At 42.4% G+C, this 27451-nt stretch overlaps 1 protein-coding gene across 3 annotated transcripts; it reads right to left on the bottom strand.

Moving 5' to 3' along the window:
* Positions 1-1278: 1278 nt before the first annotated feature.
* LOC130863808 (transmembrane protein 184C-like) lies at positions 1279-23069 on the bottom strand. Of its 3 annotated transcripts, XM_057754102.1 has the most exons (14): positions 22864-23069; positions 22335-22542; positions 18415-18545; positions 18288-18324; positions 16530-16735; positions 15721-15795; positions 13799-13892; positions 10974-11086; positions 8194-8293; positions 7602-7773; positions 6875-7120; positions 6216-6304; positions 2516-2687; positions 1279-2041 (listed from the first exon to the last, which is right to left on the bottom strand). In XM_057754102.1, the coding sequence occupies exons 1-12, from the start codon at positions 22893-22895 to the stop codon at positions 6264-6266; spliced, it is 1455 nt and encodes a 484-aa protein (XP_057610085.1). In that variant the 5' UTR covers positions 22896-23069; the 3' UTR covers positions 1279-2041; positions 2516-2687; positions 6216-6263. The 3 variants fall into 3 exon arrangements, with proteins under 3 accessions (XP_057610085.1, XP_057610087.1, XP_057610088.1); XM_057754104.1 differs by lacking the exon at positions 22335-22542; XM_057754105.1 differs by lacking the exons at positions 22335-22542; positions 22864-23069 and adding an exon at positions 21759-22029.
* Positions 23070-27451: the final 4382 nt, after the last annotated feature.

Below are 27451 nucleotides of genomic sequence, written 5' to 3' on the forward strand. Positions count from 1 at the left end.
GTCTGAAACTATCCTGAACTTTCCATTTTGTTCCAATTGTCTGGTTTTTCTTAGTTTCACACTATTTTCCTTAAAACACTTCAATTTGTGTTTGGGTGTTTTGCCTATATGTATATCTGTGTACCAGTGGGCATGCCTGGTGCCTGAGTTGGTTAGAACAAGACACTAAGTTTTTCAGAACTACAGTTACAGATGGTTGTGAGCCACCATGTTGGTACTGGAAATCAATCCTGGGTCCTCTGGGAGAGCAAAGAGTGTTCTTAACCACTGAGCCAACTCTCCAGCCACCGCTCTTGACCATTGAGTTCTCTCAACAACTCTTTCTTAGGCATATGGTATGTTGTATGTGCGTGTTTCTCACTATGTTGCTTAGGCTAATCTTAAACATGGGGCTCAAATGACCCTTCTGCCTTAGCCTAATATGCTGGGATGACAGAGACATGAATCACGGCACCCAGCTTGTATTTCAAATCAGGATGGACCATGTGTCCAACTTTCCTCAGAAGTGGTTTGACTTTTTTTTTTAAGATATTTCTACATGAGTTTTAGGATTGTTCACCTGACTAATGCCACTAAGATTTTGCTGGCAGTTGGTCTGAATCTAAATATTCCTATGGGTAGTGTGGGCATTCTGATAAGATTTATTTAGATTCACAGTGTGTCCTTCCATTTTCTCTTCCTTTGACCAGTGATTTGTTTTCATTTTTGAACTAGACCAGGTAGGACTGGAACTTAAGTTCTGCCACCTCTGCCTCCTGTGTGCTGGGTATACCATTAAGGCCAGCTCAAAAATTTTGGACTTCTAATCAAGAAATTTTTGCTAAAGCATTAAGAATTTATGTTTAAGCCAGGTGGTGGTGGTGCACGCCTTTAATCCCAGCACTTGGGAGGCAGAGGCAGGCTGATCTCTGTGAGTTCAAGACCAGCCTGGTCTACAAGAGCTAGTTCCAGGACAGGCTCCAAAACCACAGAGAAACCTGTCTCGAAAAACCAAAACAAAAAAAAGAAAAGAATTTATGTTTAAAGAATAAGACACAGTCAAGGGGTGGTCCATGTTTCTAGTCCCAGCACTTGGAAGGCACAAGCAGGCTGTTCTGAGTTCAAGGTCAGCCTGGTCTATGGAGGGAGTTCCAAGACAGCCAGGAATACATAAGGAAACCATGTCTCAATAAGAAAAAAAGAAAACAAAACACAGAGAAACCCTGTCTTGAAAAAAAAAAGAGTACAAAAGAGTACAAAAATAAGACATGTAAGAGTTTCAGAAAACAGTACTAAATTTATTGAAGGACATGTAATTGAAGTATAATTATGTAAACTTAAATGGAACATGATTATGATTAAATTAATATAATCTGAATTTTATATTTACATTTTCAGTCCAGAGCATTACATTCATGCAGTGGTAAGAAGCACTGATTTTATTTTTTTATCTTCAAATGTCCATCCTCTTGAAAAATGCAAAAGCACTCAGCTGAAATTGTTCCTAATGTGTGAATATATGAAACCCTAAGAGTTTAAGAAAGCCAAAGCCTAGGAAATTTAAGTGTTATTTGTGATATATAAAATATATACAAATATATATACTAACATGTATGTAATGGTATTATATAGTAGTCATATCTGGGTTTGCGTATATGAAATTTTGAACATTCTGAGCTGTGGATCCTCTCAAGGAGTCTGCTGTGTCAAGGAGCTTCTTCTCCTTGTCTGTGATGTCATTTATGGCTTCTTCAGACATCTGGTCTGCAGAGAGCTTGTCCTGTGAAAACACTGTTCTACAAAGTCTAGATATTGGCCTGCATCGTCAGGAAGGCCTACTCTTCTGGAATATCAATCCTGACGACTTCACCCAGATGGAATGCAACACCAGCATTCTGGGGAGTAATTGTGTGTCCAAAGCCCTGATATTCGCCATGGCATGAAGATACCTTTAAATCTGGAGAACATTCCTCATGTGGTGAGGAGGAAGGAAGACTTGTGTGTTCAGTATGCTCTGGGTCTTCGGGAAAACAACTTTTTTGGGAGCCTCGCATTGTTCTTTCTATAAGAACATATAAAATTAATAGCCAAAAGTTATTTTTACTGCTGTAAACATAATTCTATAACCACTCCCTTCCTCTCTTTGTCTTCCCCAAATCTGAAGAGCCTGTATCATGGCACTGTTTTCCGTATTTTCTCATTTCTTAAATTACTAGAGTAAATGACCTTATCTAACTTATTTGGGTGAAGGTGCCACACAAGCGTGAAGACCTGAGTTCGATCCTCAGCACGGGTACAAAAGCTGGGCATGTTTGCAGTCCCCGTGCTAGCAAGGCAGAGATAGGATCCCTGGGGCTCTCTGGTCAGCCATCCTAGCTGAGCCCCAGGACAGCGAGAGACCCTGTTCCAAAACCCAAGCTGAACATCCCGAGGGGCCACACCTGAGCTTCATCTCTGACGCCATGTGCACAACACACAAACCTAGCTTCCCAATATACACACTTACACTAACAGAAGTTAAACAGCTGTTACTTACCGAAATATCTCATGTCCTCGGCAATGTGATACTTGATATCAGACACATCAAACATTGCTACGAAGGAGTCGAAGCATGAGCCTTCCTCTCCTTCTTTTATATACGGCTTATATGAAAACAAATAATGATTTCCAATCGCCATGAAAAGCATTTCGATGCAGATGAGGACATCCTACAACAGTCACACAAATATCAGACATCTTTGGGCTTCGATCTAATTTTTCAAATTGCTAACTTTTCAAAGTTAGAGTGTCAATAACTTTGAAATAGAATCCTGATTATATTCCTTTTCAACATTTTCCCCACTTCATAACATGACAAGCAAAGTTTGCATCTCTTTTGCTTTCCCTCACTCAAGAATTTCTCAATGCATTACACAAGCACTGAAAGGAACCATGCAGACATAAGCGGACCAGGAATAAAATCAGTACCCATCAGTCCCTATGGGCCATTTCTCTCGGGTTCTTGCTCCTCACTACAGAGTAAGCTAGCAGTCTTGCCCACTGTTTGCACATTGGCAGGTTCTGGGCATCACTGCATTAAATAGCTTAAACAGTAACACCCCCTGAGTTCAGAGACAGCCCTAATACCTGCAGGCCTGTGGCCACAGCTTCAGGACTTTGCCATTCCACGTAAGTGTCTCTAAAATTACTCCAACCTTAAGCAACAAAGTTAGAATCGCTGCTAGCCTGGATGTCAAGAAGAGGTAAATGTCAAATCTAAATCATGAAATGACCGTCTGTTTTATGCAATTAGGGGCTAGGGAGGTGGCTCGGTGGGCAAAGCGCTTGTTGTACAAGAGTGAGGAAGGTCCTAAGTGAGAAGCACAGAACCCAGGTAAGGCTGGCATGTAGCACACACATGTAAACCAGCGTTCCTGAGGGGAGCTGAGAGGTGGGACAGAATCCGGGGAAGCGGCAGGCCAGCAAGCCTTGAGTGTGTACAGTGAAAAATTAAGAGACCCTCACCTCAATGTAAGACACGGACACCCAAAGCTCCTCATCTCCACATGCACACATGACATGGGCATGTTCCCACTCACAATAAACACATACATAACATATACACAGAAAGATTAAAATACGCAACCACAAACAGTTAAGGCCTCAGTGTATCCTAGGACTCCAAACTCTCCTGCCTTCAGGACACACTCCCAAACCAACTGTGCTTACAGTAAATATATGCACCTTGCCTTACAAATGTATTAGCTTCATAAGATGAATTTCATTATGTATTCTCAGAACTTCAGCATTTGATTTACATATCTTTTTTGTTGTTGTTTTGAAACCAGGTACAAATAATTAGATTCTGCGTTCTAACAGTGTGTTTATATGGGCCTACTAGCACTTTATTATTTTATTTATTTAGGTACAGGGTCTTTCTATGCAACCCTGGTTGTTCTAGAACTTGCTATGTTGACCAACCTGGTCGTGAACCCGAGATCTGGCTACCTCTGCCTCCCAAGTGCTGAGACTAAAGGCACGTGCCATCACACCTGGATAATTACTAGGATCAAAAAATACTATTTATTTTTGGCCGTGTATGTGAGATCAGAGGACAACCCACTGGCGCCATTTCTTTCCCTCTACCGTGGGCTCTTGGGTGGAACTCCCCTTGTCAGGCTTGGCAATTATTATTATTATTATTATTATTATTATTATTATTATTATTATTAGCTAGTCTCTTGTGTAACATTTACACAACACACATACATACATGGTTTATAAATCAACACATTAAATAAGTACAGTTTCAATAAAATTGTGATCATGAAATCTACATCATACAAATTTCCTTGACAGCAGTCTGTTAGTCCAGCTAGCCTGACTCCTTAGAATAAACGTTCATGACGTTAGAGTCAGTTCTAATAACCAACCAGGGCTTCAACAGCAAGAAGCATCTCTGAAAGCTTACTTTCCCCATTAAAATGATAAGACACTTTATGCTCATTTAAACTACTCCAGGACAGGAAAGCAGTAAGGATCCTTCTTCAGATCCTTGCAGTGGAGTCAGGGCCAAGCAAGGTGCATGCTCTACACTCACAGGCCCTGGGTTCTAGCTCTAGTACTGTTAAAAAAAAAACCAATAAAAGAAATTGAGGGCCTAGTGGTGGTGGCATACACCTTTAATACCAGCATTCAGGAGGCAGAGGTAGGCGGACCTCGGTGAGCTCGACGCCAGCCTGGTGTACAGACCAAATTTCATGACAGGCTCCAAAACTATGGAGAAACCCTGTCTCAAAAACTCAAAAGCAACAGCAACAACAGAAACCAAAACAAACTGACTCTCGGCACCGAGCCATTTCTCTGTACATATGAACTGTTACCCTGTTAGGCTGGGATCATACCCAGGGCTATGCGTGCTAGGCAAACACTCCATATTCCACCAGTCACAACCCAATTTTCTAACATCTGTCATGAACTAAAATAAAATTTTGTTCCCCAATATTGTTTTCAACTAAAAGTAGATAATTTTTGTGCCGTTTTCTTAAATTTTAATTTAATAGCTATCTAAATGCCAATGGGAAGAACAAACTATGCCCACAATGAAGAGCATTTCCAGTCCTTTCTTATCATGGGCATTACATCCCAGAAGGCAAAAGCACTTCTGACCATTTCTTTAGACTACATATCCAGAAAAAGGACTTCAGGTCATGAAGGTAAACACGAGGGAAATCTCTGGAGACACACCACATTTATTTCCATTAAAAATTGTTTTGTTTGTTTTGGGTGTTTTGAGACAGGGTTTCTCTGTGTAGCACTGGCTGTCCTGGAACTCACTTTGTAGACCACGCTGGCCTCACACTCAGATCTGCCTGCCCCTGCCTCCCACCTTCTGGGATTGAAGGCATGTGCTGCCATGCCCAGAACCATTATAAACTTCCAACACTGTGTGTGGGCCACTGTATTTCAGTTACTACACCACCCAAAGACACTGCTTACAGCCCTTAAGTTCCTAGAACAGCACCAATTTTTTTTAAACTTCAGTATTGGCGGGCAGTGGTGGTGCATACCTTTAATTCCAGCACTTGGGAGGTGGAGGAAGGCGGATCTCTGTGAGTTTCAGGCTAGCCTGGTCTACAAAGCAAGTTCCAGGACAGCCATGACTGTTACACAGAGAAAAATCAAAACAAACAAAAACCAAAAAATCTTCAGTCTTTATTTTCCTTTAATTCTAAATACAGAAAAGACAATTGAATATTGAGTTCTTTCTTTTTCTTTTCTTCTTCTTTTTCTTCTTTTTTTTTGAGACAGGGTTTCTTTGTGTAGCCCTGGCTGTCCTGGAACTCACTCTGTAGACCCAGCTAGTCTCAAACTCAGAGATTTGCCTTTATGCTGGGATTAAAGGACTGTATCACCACCACCTGGTGAATCCTTCCATTTTTGTTTAAACTTTATCCTTTTGCACCCATTAGACTTTCCCTCTAACTGAACAGGCTGACTGTGTTATTTTCTGCTCATTTAGAAGCACACAATGCTTTTACCCACAGCTATGCGGTAACAAGGGCAAACAGGTGTCCACGGACAGGGAAACATCACCAAATCATTCATGAACACATTACTGTACTTTCATATACATTAAAGCTGTTTCAAGTAACATGTACAAATGAAAAGGTAATATTTTTCTCAAGAAAAGTACCTGATAACACTCAGCACAGAAAGTAACTTAGTACAGCTATGGGGAATGATGATTTACTTACCACTCGTGAAATGTTATTTAAAATACATAAGTCCATGCGTTGAAGACATTAAAGGTCTTTCACTGTGGACACCAATATTTTCACATACCCTAAAAAATGGCAAAACTCAAAGTTATGACTAATCAAAAAAACCCATATCTTAATATGTCTCCTTTAGAGACTTATTTTGTGTATATGCATATTCTAGTGCATGCAGACCTGTGCACAATGTGTGTGCAGTGCCTTTGGAGGCCAGAAAAGGGTGCTGGCCACGCTGGCCCTAGATTTTACTGAAACCGAGTCCTCTGCAGGAGTACGGGGTGCTCTTAACCCTGAACACACATGGAAGGTGTGATAGCAGCACTACTTAGATTTCTGAGACCATCTACTTCAGCAGCGCTATGGATCATCTCGTGACTCTGGTCACGGACAGAGAATCATTCTTCTAGATGTGTATGATATGACTATTCCTTCTACCTCAAAGGAATGACAAACTCAGCATCATTAAACTAGAGAATCACCACTAACTCCAAAAGACAAGGCCTGATTTTGGAAAGTGTGACAGATAAACATTGATCCCAGGGGCTCACCTTTTCCGTGTAAACAACCTCGCAGATGTGTATCTGCGGACCCAGAGCATGTCAAGTGAAGACGCTGTTTTTTAATGAATAGATACTTGCCTGAACTGTCAGGAGGGCCCTCGTGTTCTGGTATGTCTATTTTTGTATGTTCACCCTGATGGAATGCAACGGCTGCATTATGAGGAATATTCTTGTCCAAAGTCCCGATACTCGCGCTGGCGTAAGATTGTCTTTGTGCTTGGAGAACCTTCATTTGGTGGTCATGAGATAAGACGACTAGGGTGTTGAGTATGCTCTGGGTTTCGAGTACTGGATCTTTTTTTGGAGAACACTGTGTTATTCTTTCTATAAGACAATATAAAATTAATAGCCAAAAGTTATTTTTACTGCTGTAAACATAATTCTATAACCACTCCCTTCCCCTCTTTGTCTTCCCCAAATCTGAAGAGCCTGTATCATGGCACTGCTTTCCGTATTTTCTCATTTCTTAAATTACTAGACTAAATGACCTTATCTTACATATTTGGGTCAGGATGCCACACAAGAATGAGGACCTGAGTTCGATCCTCAGCACGGGTACAAAGCTGGGCATGTTTGCAGTCCCCGTGCTAGCAAGGCAGAGATAGGATCCCTGGGGCTCTCTGGTCAGCCATCCTAGCTGAATCTGTGAGCCCCAGGACAGCAAGAGACCCTGTTCCAAAACCCAAGCTGAACATCCCGAGGGACCACACCTGAGCTTCATCTCTGACCCCATGTGCACAACACACAAACCTAGCTTCCCAATATACACACTTACACTAACAGAAATTAAACAGCTGTTACTTACTTAAATATCTCATGTCCTCGGCAATGTGATGGTTGATATCAGACACATCAAACATTGCTACGAAGGAGTCGAAGCATGAGCCTTCCTCTCCTTCTTTTATATATGGCTTATATGAAAATATATAATGATTTCCAATCGCCATGAAAAGCATTTCGATGCAGATGAGGACATCCTACAACAGTCACACAAATATCAGACATCTTTGGGCTTCGATCTAATTTTTCAAATTGCTAACTTTTCAAAGTTAGAGTGTCAATAACTTTGAAATAGAATCCTGATTATATTCCTTTTCAACATTTTCCCCCACTTCATAACATGACAAGCAAAGTTTGCATCTCTTTTGCTTTCCCTCACTCAAGAATTTCTCAATGCATTACACAAGCACTGAAAGAAACCATGCAGACATAAGCGGACCAGGAATAAAATCAGTACCCATGAGTCCCTGTAGGCCATTTCTCTCGGGTTCTCGCTCCTCACTACTGAGTAAGCTAGCAGTCTTGCCCACAGTTTGCACGTTGGCAGGTTCTGGGCATCACTGCATTAAATAGCTTAAACAGTAACACCCCCTGAGTTCGGAGACAGCCCTACTTACCTGCAGGCCTGTGGCCACAGCTTCAGGACGTTGCCCTTCCATCACATGTATCTTTGAAATTATGCCAGATTTTAGCAATACACTCATTAGTACTGCTTGCCTGGATGTCAAGAAGAGGTAAATGTCAAATCTAAATCATGAAATGACCGTCTGTTTTATGCAATTAGGGGCTAGGGAGGTGGCTCAGTGGGCAAAGCGCTTGTTGTACAAGAGTGAAGAAGGTCCTAAGTGAGAAGCACAGAACCCAAGTAAGGCTGGCATGTAGCACACACACATGTAAACCAGTGTTCCTGAGGGGAGCTGAGAGGTGGGACAGAGTCCAGGGAAGACCGCAGGCCAGCAAGCCTTGAGTGTGTACTGTGAACAATTAAGAGACCCTCACCTCAATGTAAGACACGGACACCCAAAGCTCCTCATCTCCATATGCACACATGACATGGGCATGTTCCCACTCACAATAAACACATACATAACATATACACAAAAAGATTAAAATCCGCAACCACAAACAGTTAAGGCCTCAGTGTATCCTAGGACTCCAAACTATCCTGCCTTCAGGACACACTCCCAAACAAACTGTGTTTACATTAAATATATGCACCTTGCCTTACAAATGTATTAGCTTCATAAGATGAATTTTATTATGTATTCTCAGAACTTCAGCATTTGACTTACATATCTTTTTTGTTGTTGTTTTGAAACCAGGTACAAATAATTAGATTCTGCGTTCTAACAGTGTGTTTATATGGGCCTACTAGCACTTTATTATTTTATTTATTTAGGTACAGGGTCTTTCTATGCAACCCTGGTTGTTCTAGAACTTGCTATGTTGACCAACCTGGTCTTGAACCCGAGATCTGGCCACCTCTGCCTCCCAAGTGCTGAGACTAAAGGCACGTGCCATCACACCTGGATAATTACTAGGATCAAAAAAATACTATTTATTTTCGGCCGTGTATGTGAGATCGGAGGACAACCCGCTGGTGCCGTTTCTTTCCCTCTACCGTGGGCTCTTGGGTGGAACTCCCCTAGTCAGGCTTGGCAACAGCAAGCCTCTCTTCCTGCTGACCCACGCCAAGGCTCTACTACTCTGTCTTATTCCCCCTCCTTTATGATCAGTGTGGCAGGGTCCCTGAGGGTGGCTGTGTTCTCTACTTCTGCTTTTACAAGGGTGCTGGGGATCAATCTCAATTCTTTGGTGTGCACAGCAAGGGCCTTTCCCTGCTGAGCTATCCTGCCAGCTTACGGGTTATCTGAATTAGAATGCTGTTGAGTTCCAGAAGTTTTTCTAGCATAAATTACGTCTGTAGAAGACTGCACATGATGTGTGCCCTCAGATGCTAATCATTGCTCTGGCAGTGCAATTCCATGAATTTTTTTCTCTTTTCCCCTTACTGAACTGCTAAACTGGATAGATTTGTCTATGTAACTCTTATTACCTAGCCTATTACTAATCTAACACCATGTCTAGGTTTGTTTGTTTGTTTTGTGACACCAAAGACAGGCGGTAGGGCCTTGTCTACACTATGCGGACACTCAAATGTATCTCCATCCCTACCTTGTATTTTAAAAAACACACACTGATAAACATTTCCTCACACCATTAAATGTCTTCTCCTAAACTGATACTGTTTTATTCATGACAATCATAATTTTAAACAGTTTATTTTATTCATTTTGAGACAGGGTCACACTATGTACCTCTGACTGGCCTCACACTTGCTATGTAGACCCTGCTAGCCTTGAACTCATAAAGAACCACCTGCTTCTGCCTCCCCGGGGAGTGCTGGGATTAAAGGGTACACTACCACACCCAGCAGAACTATAATTTTAACGATGGCATCAAGATAATTAGGCTATCTCAAATTATCTTCATCTTTTAAATGTCATAGTGGCCGTCTGACTACTTCTTTGATTGTTTAGATACAAGATCACACACGGTGGCATAGGCTAATCTACAACTTGCTATAGAGAGCAGGCTGTCATCAAACTCAATGTGAGATTCTCTTGGTTTACCCTGAGTGTTGGGACTACAGGTATATACCACCACACAGGACTAAGATTGTGTTTTAAAAATACTTTTAAAAACGATTTTTTAATATTTAGTTTTGTGTGAGTTTTGCCTGCATGTGTATATACGAGTATCTGCAGATACCAGAAGAGCGCATTAGAATCACCTGGACCTGAAACTGCAGAAGGTTGGGACCACTAACTTTGTTGGTGTTGGGAACTCAACCCAGATCCTACGAAAGAATAGCAAGGGCTCTTATCTGCTGAGCCATCTTTCCAGCCCTGATTTTGTAAATCTTACAAAAGCTAAACAGGTGGGTTTAAAAAACATTGCTATGTGTGTGTGCACAAGTGTATCTGTGTGTGTGTGTGTCTGTGTGTGAGTGTGTGTATGTGTGTGAGTCTGTGTGTGTGTGTGAGAGAGAGAGAGACTGAGACTGTGCAAGTATGTGCATGTGTCACAGAGGTCAGAAGAGGGCTTCGGGTCCCTTGAACTAGAGTGACATGAGGTTGTGAGTCGCCATACATGGCTGCTGGGGACAAACTTTGGTCCTCTGGATATGCACAAACTCTAACTGCTGAGCCTCTCTCCAGCACACGGACGTCTGCCTAGTTCATACTGGCCTTGGACGGGTGGTCCTGCCTCAGTTTCCCAAGGGCTGGGACTACTGAGTCTGGCACTGTCTTCACATTACTGTAAAAAACTCCCTTAAACAACAGTTTTATTGACATTTATAAAGAAAGAATATTTAAGAGCACGCAATACTTACCAGAATGTGAGACAGATTACAATTTTGAAACAAAGAAATTTGAAAACAGGTTTTAGAGGTCTGAACTCTTCTTTCAGCATTCTATAAAACAGCCAGAGGGAGGACAAGGCAAACTAGAAACAAAAGCAACATTCATCATTCTGCAGTAGAAAGACAGGGACTGACGATTAAAGCCGAAACCAGAGCCTGCTCTACAGGAACATTCCAGGTGGAACTTAAGGCTGATTAGTCAATGTTTTAGTGCTTTTAATACGTTACTTCAGAGATATACATGTAAAATTTCTCAAGACATATGTTCCAGCCGGGCGGTGGTGGCGCACGCCTTTAATCCCAGCACTCGGGAGGCAGAGGCAGGCGGATCTCTGTGAGTTCGAGACCAGCCTGGTCTACAAGAGCTAGTTCCAGGACAGGCTCCAAAACCACAGAGAAACCCTGTCTCGAAAAACCAAAAAAAAAAAAAAAAAAAAAGACATATGTTCCATTTTTTCTGAACGTGTTTCTAAGTATTCACATACTGTAATTCAAGCAATAAACAAATGACATGAACAGAAGATTTCCTTCAGTCGAAAGAGAAGGGAAACAACCTGGTAAGCTTTTAAACACAAATTACCATCACTTTTTATAAAAACTCAATTATTATTATTATTAGCTAGTCTCTTGTGTAACATTTACACAACACACATACATACTCGGTTTATAAATCAACACATTAAATAGGTACAGTTTCAATAAAATTGTGACCATGAAATCTACATCATACAAATTTCCTTGACAGCAGTCTGTTAGTCCAGCTGGCCTGACTTCTTAGAATAAATGTTCATGACGTTAGAGTCAGTTCTAATAACCAACCAGGACTTCAACAGCAAGAAGCATCTCTGAAAGCTTACTTTCCCCATTAAAATGATAAGACACTTTATGCTCATTTAAACTACTCCAGGACAGGAAAGCAGTAAGGATCCTTCTTCAGATCCTTGGAGTGGAGTCAGGGCCAAGCAAGGTGCATGCTCTACACTCACAGGCCCTGGGTTCTAGCTCTAGTACTGTTAAAAAAAAACAATAAAAGAAATTGAAGGCCTAGTGGTGGTGGCATACACCTTTAATACCAGCACTCAGGAGGCAGAGGTAGGTGGACCTCGGTGAGCTCGACGCCAGCCTGGTGTACAGACCAAATTTCATGACAGGCTCCAAAACTATGGAGAAACCCTGTCTCAAAAACTCAAAAGCAACAGCAACAACAGAAACCAAAACAAACTGACTCTCGGCACCGAGCCATTTCTCTGTACATATGAACGGTTACCCTGTTCGGCTGGGATCATACCCAGGGCTATGCGTGCTAGGCAAACACTCCATATTCCACCAGTCACAACCCAATTTTCTAACATCTGTCATGAACTAAAATAAAATTTTGTTCCCCAATATTGTTTTCAACTAAAAGTAGCTAATTTTTGTGCCGTTTTCTTAAATTTTACTTTTAATATCTATCTAAATGCCAATGGGAAGAACAAACTATGCCCACAATGAAGAGCATTTCCAGTCCTTTCTTATCATGGGTATCACATCTGGAAGGCAAAAGCACTTCTGACCATTTCTTTAGACTACATTTCCAGAAAAAGGACTCCGGCTCATGAAGGCAAACACAAGGGAAATCTCTGGAGACACACCACATTTATTTCCATTAAAAATTGTTTTGTTTGTTTTGGGTGTTTTGAGACAGGGTTTCTCTGTGTAGCACTGGCTGTCCTGGAACTCACTTTGTAGACCACGCTGGCCTCACACTCAGATCTGCCTGCCCCTGCCTCCCACCTTCTGGGATTGAAGGCATGTGCTGCCATGCCCAGAACCATTATAAACTTCCAACACTGTGTGTGGGCCACTGTATTTCAGTTACTACACTGTGGGAAGCACCACCCAAAGACACTGCTTACAGCCCTTAAGTTCCTAGAACAGCACCAATTTTTTTTAAACTTCAGTATTGGCGGGCAGTGGTGGTGCATGCCTTTAATTCCAGCACTTGGGAGGTGGAGGAAGGCAGATCTCTGTGAGTTTCAGGCTAGCCTGGTCTACAAAGCAAGTTCCAGGACAGCCATGACTGTTACACAGAGAAAAATCAAAACAAACAAAAACCAAAAAATCTTCAGTCTTTATTTTCCTTTAATTCTAAATACAGAAAAAACAATTGAATATTGAGTTCTTTCTTTTTCTCTTCTTCTTCTTCTTCTTCTTCTTCTTCTTCTTCTTCTTCTTCTTCTTCTTCTTCTTCTTCTTCTTCTTCTTTCTTCTTCTTCTTTCTTCTTCTTCTTCCTTCTTCTTCTTCTTCTTCTTCTTCTTCTTCTTCTTCTTCTTCTTCTTCTTCTTCTTCTTCTTCTTCTTTTTGAGACAGGGTTTCTTTGTGTAGCCCTGGCTGTCCTGGAACTCACTCTGTAGACCCAGCTAGTCTCAAACTCAGAGATTGCCTTTATGCTGGGATTAAAGGACTGTATCACCACCACCTGGTGAATCCTTCCATTTTTATTTAAACTCTATCCTTTTGCACCCATTAGACTTTCCCTCTAACTGAACAGGCTGACTGTGTTATGTTCTGCTCATTTAGAAGCACACAATGCTTTTACCCACAGCTATGCGGTAACAAGGGCAAACAGGTGTCCATGGACAGGGAAACATCACCAAATCATTCATGAACACATTACTGTACTTTTATATACATTAAAGCTGTTTCAAGTAACATGTACAAATGAAAAGGTAATATTTTTCTCAAGAAAAGTACCTGATAACACTCAGCACAGAAAGTAACTTAGTACAGCTATGGGGAATGATGATTTACTTACCAGCTGTGAAATGTTGTTTAAAATACATAAGTAAGTCCATGAGTTGTAGACATTAAAGGTCATTTCATGAAGTATACCAATATTTTCACATACCCTAAAAAATGGCAAAACTCAAAGTTATGACTAACCAAGCAAACCCATCTCTTAATTTGTCTCCTTTAGAGACTTATTTTGTGTATATGCATATTCTAGTGCATGCAGACCTGTGCACAATGTGTGTGCAGTGCCTTTGGAGGCCAGAAAAGGGTGCTGGCCACGCTGGCCCTAGATTTTACTGAACCCGAGTCCTCTGCAGGATTACGGGGTGCTCTTAACCCTGAACACACATGGAAGGTGTGATAGCAGCACTACTTAGATTTCTGAGACCATCTACTTCAGCAGCGCTATGGATCATCTCGTGACTCTGGTCCCGGACAGAGAATCATTCTTCTAGATGTGTATGATATGACTATTCCTTCTACCTCAAAGGAATGACAAACTCAGCATCATTAAACTAGAGAATCACCACTAACTCCAAAAGACAAGGCCTGATTTTGGAAAGTGTGATGGATAAACTTTGATCCCAGCTCACCTTTTCACTGTAAACTACCTGGCAGATGCATATCTGCGGACCTAGACCCCCCCGCCAAGTAATTATTAGCCTAAGTACTGGGTTTTGCACTTGTGCATTTTCTAAGCAGCAAACAAGCAAATCTTAAGCCATAAAGCACTCCAGCTCCAAGGTAGAATAAAGAACTGACCTGGTTTGTTTCAATGTGGCTGTCTTTATTTTGTGAGCTGCAGAACTCTGAATTTCATGCAAGAAATAATATAAATTGACACTTTGGATATTTTTAGGGAACGTTTCCAGGGTAGTTTTATTATGCTTCTTATTTGACATCAGATGCTTTTTGTCTGTGTTTGAGACTCGGTCTATGTAGACCATGCTGGCCTCAAACTAACAGAGAGCTGCTACCCTCTGCCTCCTCAGTGCTTGGATGAAAGGTGTGTCGCTTTCATTGGTTAATGAATAAAGAAAATGTCTTGGCCTAGTTGATAGGGCACAACTTAGGTAGGTGGATAAAACAGAACTGAATGCTGGGAGGAAGAAAGCAGAGTCAGAGAGAAGCCATGATCCTCCACCTGAGATGGACACTGATTAGAATCTCTAGTAAGCCACTGCCACGTGGCGATACACAGATTAATGGAGATGGGTTAAACTAATATGTAAGAGTTAGCCAATAAGAAGTTAGAGCTAATGGCCAAGCAGTTTTCACTAATAGTTCCGGTGTGGTTATTTCAGGTGTAAGCTAGCCAAGTGGCCGGGACAAACAAGGGGCCCATGCTCCTTGTAACAAAAGACAGTGCTCCTAATAAAACTTTTTTTTAGAGACAGGGTTTCTCTGTGTGGCCCTGGCTGTAGACCAGACTGGCTTGAACTCACTGAGATTCTCCTGCCTCTGCCTCCCAAATGCTGGGATTACAGGTGTGTGCCACCGCACCCAACTCCTAGTAACTCTTAACAAGGTAGAAAATAAACCTATTTGGTTAAACCAAAGGAGATTTTATTTTTTGTGTTTTACAGCCTGCTCTCAAAAGAATGTAAATATTGTGACAATTCTTGCATTGTTCACAGTAATAGAATCCAGCTTTTACATATGGATTTACATTATTAATCAACATTGATTTTGTACTTGTTTTTACCCATTTAAGAACATAAATTATTTTTTAAAACAGGGCCCAGTCTGAACTTGAACTCTCAATTCTCCTGAATCTACCTTGAAGTGCTAGGATTACTTGCCATGAATCACTACACTTGGTTTCTGTGGAATTAAATCTAAGGCTTTGTGCATACAAAGCAAACACTCTTATTAACTGAGCTCTATTCCCTGGCATATATCAAGAAGATAAAATAAACCCAGCTTCAGAAAGGTCACACTTACAATGTTGTCATAGTGGTGACTGATCTGACCACAAGGTACTGCAACACTCCAAATCGGTACCAATAATACCGCATTCTGCAAGAGAAGAAAACACCAAAGCTCAACTATTCAGTGGCATCAGAGCATCTCAAAGCCTCCAAATTAAAGTCACTTACAAGGCGTGGAACAGAAGGAGTAGAAAGTACTGGGACCTTGGTCTTTCCTTGTTTCCCAATCTTGTCATGATATACCTCAAATCAACAGGACCCAATGATCTCATCAACAGTGCAAATAAACCTGATTATCTCAGAAATTTTTGCTAGAAGTGATAATGAAAGCTCTAACACACACTCCAGGAGAGAAACTGAGGCACAGATCAACTGTGCATATGTACTTGTGCATATGTAAGAGTGTGTTCCCAGAAAGATTTCCTGGGACAAGGGAGCAACTGAGGGTGGCAGCATATTCTCCAGGCTGTGGTCTGGACTGCACAGAGGAGGTGGTGAGCTGAGCTCCGGCCGCATGCCTTCCCACCAAAATGGACTGGCCCCACAAACTCTGTTCCTTAGTTGCTCTTGTCAGTCATTTTGTCCCAGCAGTGAGAAAATTAGCTGTGTGATCACAGACAAGATCACGGAGGCTCCAATTCCCAGCTGTAAAAAGGATGCTGACTAAATGATTTCTAAGGTTTTCTCCTACAATTCACTGATGAACTTTTCTAGTGGAGTGATCACTCACAACATAAAAAGAAAACAAAACAACAAACAATAAAAACAGCTGACTGATACTGAAAGCCCACATGGAGGCTCACTAAAGACAAACATACTTACTCTCCCATAGGCCATGGTGAATAGTAGCACAGAGTGGGGTGATGCTGTTGCTGACCTTTAGTTTCCAGGTGGAACATCACATCGGGGAATTGTATTTGTAGGTAGTTCCTGAGTAACATCATAAAGTTATAAATAACGAAAGCTTCGTACCAGTCCTTGCAGGTATCCATATAGATGAAGATTTTAGGATATTTCAAAGATAGCCACTACGAGAAAACAAGATGTTAAAGACCTGTCGCCGACATAACGTGAATTCACCCCACTCACAGAAGCTAACTCTAGAGCCTGGAGATCGTGTCCCATGCTTGCCGCAAACTACCATAATCCAGAATGGATTCACTTGGGGAGGAGGCCAGGGAATGCAAGGCTGCATTCCATCACTGAGCTGCACCCCCAGCGCTGTAACACATGCCTTGATGTGCAACAAGCAGCTTCAATACAGCTAACAAAAAAGGTAAGTGCTGGGGCAAATAAGGAATATAAAAAGAAAAGTTAACTGCGTTCTCAAATTATCCGAAATTAAGGGAAAAATGATCACAGAAAATACTCCTGAAGACATCTGTGTGTGTGTGTTTCTTTCTTGTTTTTTTTTTTTCAGACAGGGTCTACGTAACCTGGATATTCTGGAACTCACTAGGTAGAACAGGCTGGCCTCCAACTCACAGAGTTCACCTGAGGGATGGGATTAAAGGTGTGTAATACCACACCTGGCTAAAGCCATTTTCTTCTAACTAACCACCAGAGTAGTTACATCCACTGTGGAAAGTCTTTTTTCCTTTCCTTTTTCTCCTCTTTTGGGGGGCGAGGTGACAAAATAATAATGGAAAAGCGTGAGAGTGATCCTTGAGAATCTGCATCCATGGGTTCAGCCAACCCTGGAGCAGATACCTGTAAAACAGCTCCTGACCCCAGGTCTGCACTCTGGAACTCACTAGACAGACCAGGCTGGTCTTGAACTCATGGGGGTTCTCTTATCTGCACCCCTATCTCCTCAACCTCCAGGGCTGTCACTATTATTAATTCCAAGCATATATTAAAGAGTAGTGGTGAGAGATGCATCACTGCAATATGCCTACAAATGTCTTTAAGACAATCGCAGGAAAAGAGCTACACATTAGAAATATTTGAAACAGCTTCATTTTTCATTACATTATCTTCTTTACCAACATTTTAAAAAAGTAAGTTAGCCAGTTGCAGTGCTATATGCCTTTAATCCTAGCACTAGGGAGACAGACTGGTGCTGTGGGACAATGGTCTGTACCCTGTCAATTGTATTTTAATAAAGCAGAAGTATAGGTGGGGTGACGAGAACAGGAGAATTCTGGGAAGAGGAAAGATTCAGTCTGCAGTCCTCACTCAGCTGCAGAGGAAACAAGATGAAACTGCCTCACTGATAGAAGGTACTGAGCCATGTGGCTAACACAGACAAGAATTACGAGCTAATGTAAGATATAAGGATGAGTTATTAAGAAGCCTGAGATAATAGGTCAACCAGTTCATAATTAATGTAGAGTTCTGTGTGCTTCTTTGGGACTGAACAGCTGTAGGACTGGGGGAGACAGAAACCTCTGTCAAAAAACTGGGAGCCCTCTGTAAGTTCAGGGTCAACCTGGTCTCCAGAGTGAGTTCCAGGACAGCCAGAAATACAGTGAGACCCTATCTCAAAAATAAAAAGAGAGAGAGGGAAAGAGAGAGAGAGATGAGCCATCATCTCTCCAGCCCAAGAATTCTTAATGCAATACAATAAAATATACTTACACTACAAAAACTGTATAATGGAACCATCCACAGAATCCTATCGAAAGTAAAACATAATAACATTTAATATCATGTTTATGAATTATGTCAGTCAACATTAGTTGTAGCAAATATATTAAGACTTGACCTTATAATGGGCTTCTGGAGTTCTGGTTGTGTGAAATGCACTAAGTGCTGCACAATCTCCCAGAAGGACACAGGGATTGTCAACAGCATAAAAACAGCAGCAATAAGCCATAGTTGTATGTGCATTCCAGCCTTGAAAAACAAAAGAACACATTAGTTTAGATTTTGATATTAAAACTACAAAGATCAGTATTTTTTTTTTTTTTTGGATTTTTCGAGACAGGGTTTCTCTGTGGTTTTGGAGCCTGTCCTGGAACTAGCTCTTGTAGACCAGGCTGGTCTCGAACTCACAGAGATCCACCTGCCTCTGCCTCCCAAGTGCTGGGATTAAAGGCATGCGCCACCACCGCCCGGCAAAGATCAATATTTTTATTTCTTATGTTTTCATTTGATTTCTAATCCTGCTTGGCATTTCCAAAATATTTAGTTGCAATTTTTAAAAAAGATTACTTTTTAAAAAATTTTATGTATGTTTGTGTCTGTGTGGGTATGTGCATTGTGTGGACATCTGCTGAGGCCAGAAGAGGGCGCTAGAGTCCGTGGACCTGGAGTTAGAGGGGTGTGAGAGCACACACCTTTAGTGTGTGTCCAAGGAGGAGGCTCCAGGACAACCAAAAGAACCCTCCTCGAACAAAACAAAACATTCCCATACTATCTTTGCCCACGGAATCGTGTCTGAGTGAGGACCAGTACCGTGTGTGCCAAGGACTGATGCAGACCAAGTATCCTCACAGAGTGCTGCTAGGAGGAAAGTTCCATGTCGAACAGTCATAAACCACATGACAGGAAAAACAAGCCACCACAGCCACCGCTGCAGTCACGTGCCACAGCACGGCAGCGCTGTGGGCACTTCTTTCTGCCTCAGTGTCCTCATCCACAGAGGGAATCTCCTGTACTCAGCATTTCTCAGAGGGTTAAATAAAATCATAGTTACAGAATGAATGAGAGCGATCTTGAGGATATGCTTTAGCCAATACTTCTAACCTTAGACACAAAACAAAGCCTTTGTAATCTCAGTCTTCTCTGCCCATTGTGCTATCATTTCTCAGGGCCCTTCAGAGTCAAATCTTCAAAACTCAAAGATTCTCTGGATTCTAAGCTTCCACCACACATTCCCACTTGAACAGTTCTGTTCTGGCTTTAGTCCTTCAACTGCAGTGAAATCATTGAGCTCCCAATGACCTTTCTACTTGTGAAACGTGACAGGCAAGGTGGCAACAATGGACACCAGCCAAAATGTTCCCCGAAACCCTCCTTCCCAGGCATTCACTTCGTTCTTTGTAATTTCCTGTGAAATACTGGTGCCAGTCCTTTACCGTTGTTCCTTCTCTGCATCCTTGATCTAAAGCATTCTCTAACTGTGGACATTGACTGAAGTCTGACCATATCTAGGAGTACACCTAGGGGAGTACCAAGGTGTGCTCCCCTTCCAGAGGCTGAAACCTAACCTCGAATGCCAACGGCCATATTTGGGCATAAGGCTGATGGGAAATGACTAAGGTAAAATGAGGTCATAGTCTCACAGGGCTGGTGATCACAAAATGAGATGGGCAACAACCTGAGGATTCAGCAAAAGCATGGCCACCTGTGACCAGAGAGCAACCCCTCTGGCCCCCATGATATCTGACTCCAAAATAGTTTTCAGGACTGTGAAAAAATAAATTCCTGTTGAAGGCACTCAGTTCATAAACATGCTTCCACGTGTGTGAGTGCAGGTGTGGGTACAGGTGTGCATGTGTGAGGGCAGGTTGCATGTGTGAGTGTAGGTGTGCATGTGTGCAGGCGTGGGTACAGGTGTGCATGTGTGGGTACAGGTGTGCAGGCATGAGTACAGGTGTGGGTGAAGGTGTGAGTGCATGTGTGCACAACAAAGGACAACTCTGGGAAATCACCTCTCCTTCTACCTTGTGAGCCAGGTGTAAGTACAGGTGTGCAGGTATGAGTGCAGGTGTGGGTACAGGTGTGCAGGCATGAGTACAGGTGTGGGTGAAGGTGTGAGTGCATGTGTGCACGACAAAGGACAACTCTGGGAAATCACCTCTCCTTCTACCTTGTGAGCCAGGGTCTCTCTTGTTTCTGCTGCTGTGCTGCATATGCCAGGCCAGATGGCTGGCAAGCTTCTAGGCAACTATGTGTCTACCTTCCTCTTGCCATAGACATCGTTCATGTTGGCTATAGAGGGGAACTCGGGGTCAGGCTTTCCTGGCTATTGTGTGACCTACTCAGCCATCTTCACAGTCCAGTTTATGGCATTTTCTTAGGGCAGAGAGAGCAGACAAGACAAGTATCTGCAGCTGAAGTGGTCTGACGTCTAGACTTGCATATCCAGTGCAGTATGACAGGCTCACCTGCATAACCTCCATTAGACATCCCTCTCAGAACTTGAGGGACATGACTTGGGGGGTTGGCAGTTTACACTGCAGATCAGAATTGGTCTGAAAGGTTAGAGGCGCTTTGAAACTACAGCTCACAACTAAGAGAAGTCTTAAGTAGAAATGGTACACATTTTACTCACCTTCCTATACTATATTCCAAGGACTACTAAATGAGGAAGTTATATTTATATTAAGATTGCTATACCCAAATTTGGACAACAAATTTCAAATAACCTAAAAACTTAACAAATGAGAAATATTTAATGTCATATTTTAATAGCCTGAACTAGCTATATGGACTATAAGAGAAGCCAAAAAAGTTTAGTGAACAAAAGGACCGTAAATATATGTCTAGACACATTGTTTAAAATATTTTCCACAATCAAAGGGAGGGGTCATCTACATGGTATGTCATAACTCTTCCAAAATAAGTGTTTCTCAATAAAAGTACTTTCTGGTTATTAATTAATTAATCGATAATTCTAAGTTCCCTTTATACATATGCTATGGATATGTTAGATACCCAGCTTGCAATGCTTTACTAATGTCACAGCATGACATCAACACATAATGAAGGGTGGGTCAAAGAGATGGCTCAGCTAAGGTGCTTGCCTCCAACACTGCACTGATCCCTTGCGCTCCATCCCCAGTCAGCACTCAGAAGGAAGGAGAGACCAACTCCCCCAACTTGTCTATCCTTTGGCCTCCACAACCGGGCCATCTCATGAATACGCCAACAAATACATTTAAGAAAAGAAAGAAATGTAGGAAGAAAGGGAGGGAGGGAGGATGAGAGAGGGAGGGAAGGAGGAAGGAAGGGAGGAAGAAAGGAAGAAGAAATGAATACACAGGAACTTTAGTAAAACTTTTCCCTTGATTGAGAAAGAAAGAAAGAAAGAAAGAAAGAAAGAAAGAAAGAAAGAAAGAAGAAATGAATAGACAAGGAACTTTAGTAAAACTTCTCCCTTACTGAGGAGTAACTTCAAGTCTGGGAATGTCGCTCAGATGGGAGAATGCTTGCTTGCCTCAAATGCACACAGCCCTGGGTTCCTTCCCCAGCTTTCAATAATCAGAAGTGCTGAGAATGTGCTTGGAGGATTACTCTAGGCTACAAGGCAAATTTCAAAGAGCATGGTCTACATAAGACTTTATCCCATTAAAGAAAGAAACAAAAGACGTAACTTCAAGCGTAAAAACAATTAGCAAGTCAAACTAAAGGGAATCCTTTCGTTTCAGGAAGAGCTTCTAAAATCCAGAACGTAGCTTTCAAGGTAGTTTATTTTATCTGGTTAAGATCAATATCAGCACAGCAGATCTGATTTCAAGAAGAGTTCTCTGGGAATTGATGGGTATCGGCAAAGCATTCTCAGCAGCAACATTGACTATTTTCTCCACCCGGTCCCACCTCCAGTTGTAGCGGCAAAATGAAATCAGACGGGTCCGTATGTTTAAAGACAAAATGTTTTTCAGACCCCAAGCCTGAGAGGGCAGACAAAGGGATTCTGCCAATGAGCTTAGGAAAGGGTAGAGGTGCTGACCCTCCTACCTTTAGTTTTTGAAGTTGCCAAACACCGAGGGAAACAAGGATGAAAATAAAGTAAATAAACACAAGCAGGGGTCCGATCCATTGCCTCCAGTTGTTCCCATTACAGGTGCAGGACATTTTCACAAAAAACATAGTTTTGACCATCTCAAAAAACGAACCAAGCCGAGATTTTGGCGGGTTTTCTTCGGTTTTTTGCTCCTCTGGCTCTCTACAGGGGAAAATTCAGCAGCCACTGGCACCGCCTCCTCGGGTCGCGCTGTGGTTGCGGCTGCCACAGCAGAAGCCGCTTGGGATGCTCGCAGGTGCGGGCTGCATCCTCGCCTGCTAACCGGCATGCACCCAGTCGGCCGCGGTGCAGACGCTGCTCACCTGGGTGTCGCCTAAAGTCTCGGCTGCACCACGGCCCAGAGGACAGCCGGGGTGACCTGGATGGTCCCACCTGCAGCTGGAAGCCAGCGACTCCCTCCCCCCTGCTCTGGCAGGTGAGTTTCCGCCCCCCCCAGTCCCGGCCCCCAACTTCCTCACTCACGCTTCCGGAACATCCACAGTAGTGAAAGTCATCTTCGAAGAGGTGGGAGGTCCTTGGACTTCCCAAAGGGCAGGGAACCCTGACTGCTCTTCGGGCTGATGAGGGAGGGGGACTTGATTAGGGGAGGGGAAGGGAAATGGGAGGTCGTGGTGGGGAGGAGGCAGAAATCTTTAATAAATAAATAAAATAAAATATAAAAATAAAAATTAAAAATAAATGAAAAAAAGAAATGAGTCCACTTCCGTTTCCGATCAGATACTCAAAGCCAATGACTGGAGGGGAGCTTCAAGCTAGGCAAACCCTGTCCGGTAACATCAGCCTTTATGACTGGTTAGCTACACAGGAAGGGCGTGGCTGTAACCTATGTTACCGGAGGGCGGGGCGAGGGATGCAGGAGAGGGTAGCGGAGGACTAGTGGTTTTGCTGACTTACTGGGTCTTAGTGGAGCCTGAGGGGGGTTGTAGGAACTGAGACCCTTTCAGAAACACCTTCTTCATTCTTTAGACTTTATTCCACCTAACGGAAAGCTTCAGTGAACACTGTGCAGGGAAACTTGAGACAGCCTTTTTCTCAGACGGCTTCCCAATTGTCTTTATGGGTGGAATTGGGAACCAGCTGGAAAAAGAAAGAATAGGAAACTTTCGCTTAGATTTTAGTCAGTTGCTAGAGTTTGAGCCCTAAGGAAGAATTTGTCTGCATAATTTCTGAACCGAGTAGGAGAGTCATTAAAAAAAAGCTCATTTGGAAGTAACTGTCAATATATGTTCACATTTGGAACTTGTGTTACAAAGTCCTACTCACTGGTTTTCTGACACCATATTCTATGCACTCAGCTTTTAGCTGTACAGGTTTGCAGACAAAAAAATAGCAAATGGGATTGTAAAGTCTTTCTAAATCAAGGGAACAAACAAACATCTGAGTCCAATTAGACGCATGAATATGGCCTATAATGTCATTTTGTGAAATCAAGCAATATACTACGCTCTTTACCCATATTATATGAGTTGATCTGTAAAGAAGTGCCGAGAGACAGGCAGTTTCCACTTCCAGGTGAGAAGTTTCAAGTGACAGATTTGCCCAAACATTTTTCTCTGACCTTGAATTCTGCTTGATGTTTAAATACTTGGTTTGTCATCACCCGAAACCAGGGCAATTCTGGCGATTGGTCATGTGTGCAAAATGATGTGGGCCCAAGTCTCCTGGAAATACAGATGGAATTGTATGTATATTCCTGTCACTCTGTGACCCAGAGCCTGGAGATTGACTTCTACAATCTTTCCCCATTTCTTTCGAGATCTCCATTTTACAACTTCTCCTTAAAGGGGCACTACAACTTTTGTTTGGTTTAAACTAAAATAGTTGGTTAGGGGGAAATTCCTGATCATTAATGAAAATACCTCATGCGTTGTTCAGAAAATAAGAGAAAACTCTTGTTCTAAAACCAAATCTCCTTACTGTTTACTTCTTGGCCGATGACACTCTTTTTTGCATAGGCTGTCTAAGGTTGTTTCTGTATGTTCAGTCACACACATTCTTTGCTGCCTATGGTTATCTTTCCTGTTCTTTCTCATGGAAGATATTTTTTTTACATGGGAATGGATTTTTCATGTGTTGCTAACCTAGGCATCAAATTCTGACTTTATCTCCTCAGATGAGGCCAGAGAAAAATTTGGTAAAAGAGATGTTACTGCCCATACTGCCTTAGTGACCACTTCCTGTGAGTGTAGCTGCTACTGGAGAAGCAATGTAATGCTATCGGCCTTCTAATCAATGAAGATGGAAGGATAGAGACCCAGAATAAGCTACCTAGCAACATTCATGGCCCTGTGGGAAAGTGGCTACTGTTGTCAAAAGCAGCAGGCCTGATACAAACATGACCCAACTTCAGGATGGAAGCTAATCCTGGAAGGGCATGAGCTAGGACTGTGTGTGCAAGCTGCTATGGTTTGAGTGACGGATGTCTCCCAAAGGCCCATATGTTGAAGGGCTTGGTCTCTAGGGTGGTGCTACTGGGGGAGGTGGTAGGTCCTTAGGGCCATGGGAGCATGCTGTCATATGGGCCCTTTCCTGTCACCCCTTGTATCTTGAACATGAAATCAACTGTTTTTGGCCCCTGTGCACCCTGCTGTGACTGTCTTAACAACCATGCCAGAGGCCCTAAAATCTATAAGTTCTTTCAATCAACCTTGTAGTTGGCGAGCTAGAATACTCCTTTCTCTTAGTAGTCAATTGTCTCGGGAGTTCTGTTACAGCAATAGTAAGGGGACCCACGCTTAAGCTGGCCGTTTACCTTCCTCAGTCCTTAGGTGTTAGCAGAAGACATGAAACACAGGCCACATTTACTCATCAGACGGCAGTCAGAACGAATGGGAGCATGCTTGCATCGGTGGCCCTTGTGTTCAAGTCCCGAAGGCTTATGTGAAGAGGCCACTTACATGCTTCAGGTACAGTGGGCATACTTAGAATTTCCAGTCTCCTCTAGAGAACCATAAGCTAACCTGGAGGGAGACTTTGTCTCTTCTTACAGCCTTGATTAGGAAAAGATGTGCTTCCTGCCTGAGGCTGTTTATAAACACCCTTGAAAAGACACTCTAGAATAAACATTGTTAGAAACCATGTACCATTGTCCTGGGGAACTGTCTCTCAATAAGAATTAAATGTCCCTAACTGGTCACATAACCCAGTGTAAAACTAGGACTATAACTAATATAAACCATTTTTTAACAGTGACTATACCCTGTACCAGTGTTACACCAATCTCTATTCCTAACCCTAATCATATGAACTTTAAATTTAATGCTCCCATAGCTCCATTTTTAAGTTTGTATCTAATCTTATTTCTTTAGACACCAGCCCAAGTCTAAATCTAACCGTAACTTAAATCCTAGCAGGAATACTAAAGAAAACCTCACAAATATGAAAAAGAATTAAACTCAAAAGCCAGACTTGTTTCATCTCTATCTGTCTGTCTCTCTGTGTCTCTCTCTGTCTCTCTGTCTCTGTCTCTCTCTGTCTCTGTCTCTCTCTCTCACACACACACTACAGTGGAATGACAGAGGTCCGACTCGAGTCAATCTGGCAAAGCTGCTTATTTGCTCTCTACTCCTTAAGACAGCACATAACCCAAAAGTCATTTTAATAAAAGTGAGGCCACCTAAGCTTAAGGAAGAGTTGAGAGACAATCTCACAGGTGCAGTCCACTCAGACTTGCCAAAGAAACCATAACAGGGTAAAGAAAAATCAGTCATACTTTTTGTTACTGTCCAACAACATTTTTGAATGAACACTAATTGCGAAAGATCCTGAACTTCTGACTAATTCGTTTAGGAGTCCAGATAAAAACATGATAAATTAAATCTAGTGAATAGAGAGTTCAGTGAGGGGCTGTTCACAACAAATGTCAGCAAGGAGCATAGAAGGCACATGGAGTAGTTGTGTATCGTGTCACTAGAACATGGAGCAAGAGCGGCTGTGTGCAGAGCACTGACCTGTGCTAGACTTACCCACAGGCAGAGTGGAAACAGGTCTTTCTCCGATCTTTTCCACCCATTCTTGTTCTTGGCTGGTGAGATCTAGTAGAAGCCAGAGGACAAGGGAGCTTGCTTATTGGCCTGGAGCATAGCAGAGAAGGGAAGAGGTTGGGTTTGGCTTGTCAAACGGAAGGAACCCTACCCAACCCAGCCAAGCCAAGAGTATGAGAAGTAATCCCTCACCTCCAGTATTCCGACTCGGTACTGCTTCCGTTACTGGCTACTGCTTTAGAACTATTCTTATGGGAGGCAGTGAACTGGAGATCAGGTGTTTGGGACAGAATTCCACCTATGTTTATACTACACAGTGTTGTTTACTTTTATCTGCACCTGTATCAGTGGTTTGCATTTTACTTGCTAGTGTCTTCTGAAATGGATGGAGGACCACCATCCTCATTCCCATTTTATCAAGGGAGAATGCAGTCGGTTACAATGTTTTAATATGGCCTCATTTGCGTGTGGTCACTGAACCAACCTGATGTGGACTTGACCCAATTATTCCAGCCATCTTCACATTGGATTCTCATCACTGTGTCGTCATTGAACTGAATGATCATAGACACCGGTAAGAGGACTTTACCTCTGTGGGATGGGCTCGGCTTTGCATAGCTGCTCACCTTGCATAGAAATGTCGGCCTCAAAAATCAGCTGAAAATCACAGGAAGGGTGCTGCTGACCCACTCAAGTTCATTCCATTTGAATTTTCGGTTGCACTGTCATGGGCATTTTTAAAAAGTGCGATACGATGTGACAGGTATTCTGAAATCAGGGCCGTGTGTCTCTGGAAGAGCAAATGGGTGACAATCTCTAGATCTGAAGTTACAGGAACACTGAGTCAACCGCATTGCTCTGTGCCTAATGTGGGGAGAGAGAGAGGAAGAGAGGGGAAAGGGAGAGAGAGAGTGCATGCGCAAATTTTGACCTTGATAGTTGACTTTTGTGCAAGAATAAGTAATCTCCCCCCCCCCCATAAAAAGAATAAGTAATCCCCAAGAAAGTTTGACGGCCTAGTTTCTTTCCAATAATGGTTAATCTCCAATATTTCTAATAATGAGCTC

The sequence above is a fragment of the Chionomys nivalis genome, chromosome 21, assembly GCF_950005125.1.
Source record: "Chionomys nivalis chromosome 21, mChiNiv1.1, whole genome shotgun sequence".
Taxonomy (NCBI): Eukaryota; Metazoa; Chordata; class Mammalia; order Rodentia; family Cricetidae; genus Chionomys; species Chionomys nivalis.

Bases quoted from the DNA above. Each gene is read 5' to 3' on its own strand.
- LOC130863808 (XM_057754102.1), bottom strand. From the start codon at position 22,895: ATGACTTTCACTACTGTGGATGTTCCGGAAGC. The intron at 15,796-16,529 runs GTAAGTATGTTT...CTTCTCTTGCAG, and splicing joins TCACCATGGCCTATGGGAGA to AATGCGGTATTATTGGTACC. The intron at 6,305-6,874 runs GCAAGTATCTAT...GCCATTTTTTAG, and splicing joins GGGCCCTCCTGACAGTTCAG to GGTATGTGAAAATATTGGTG.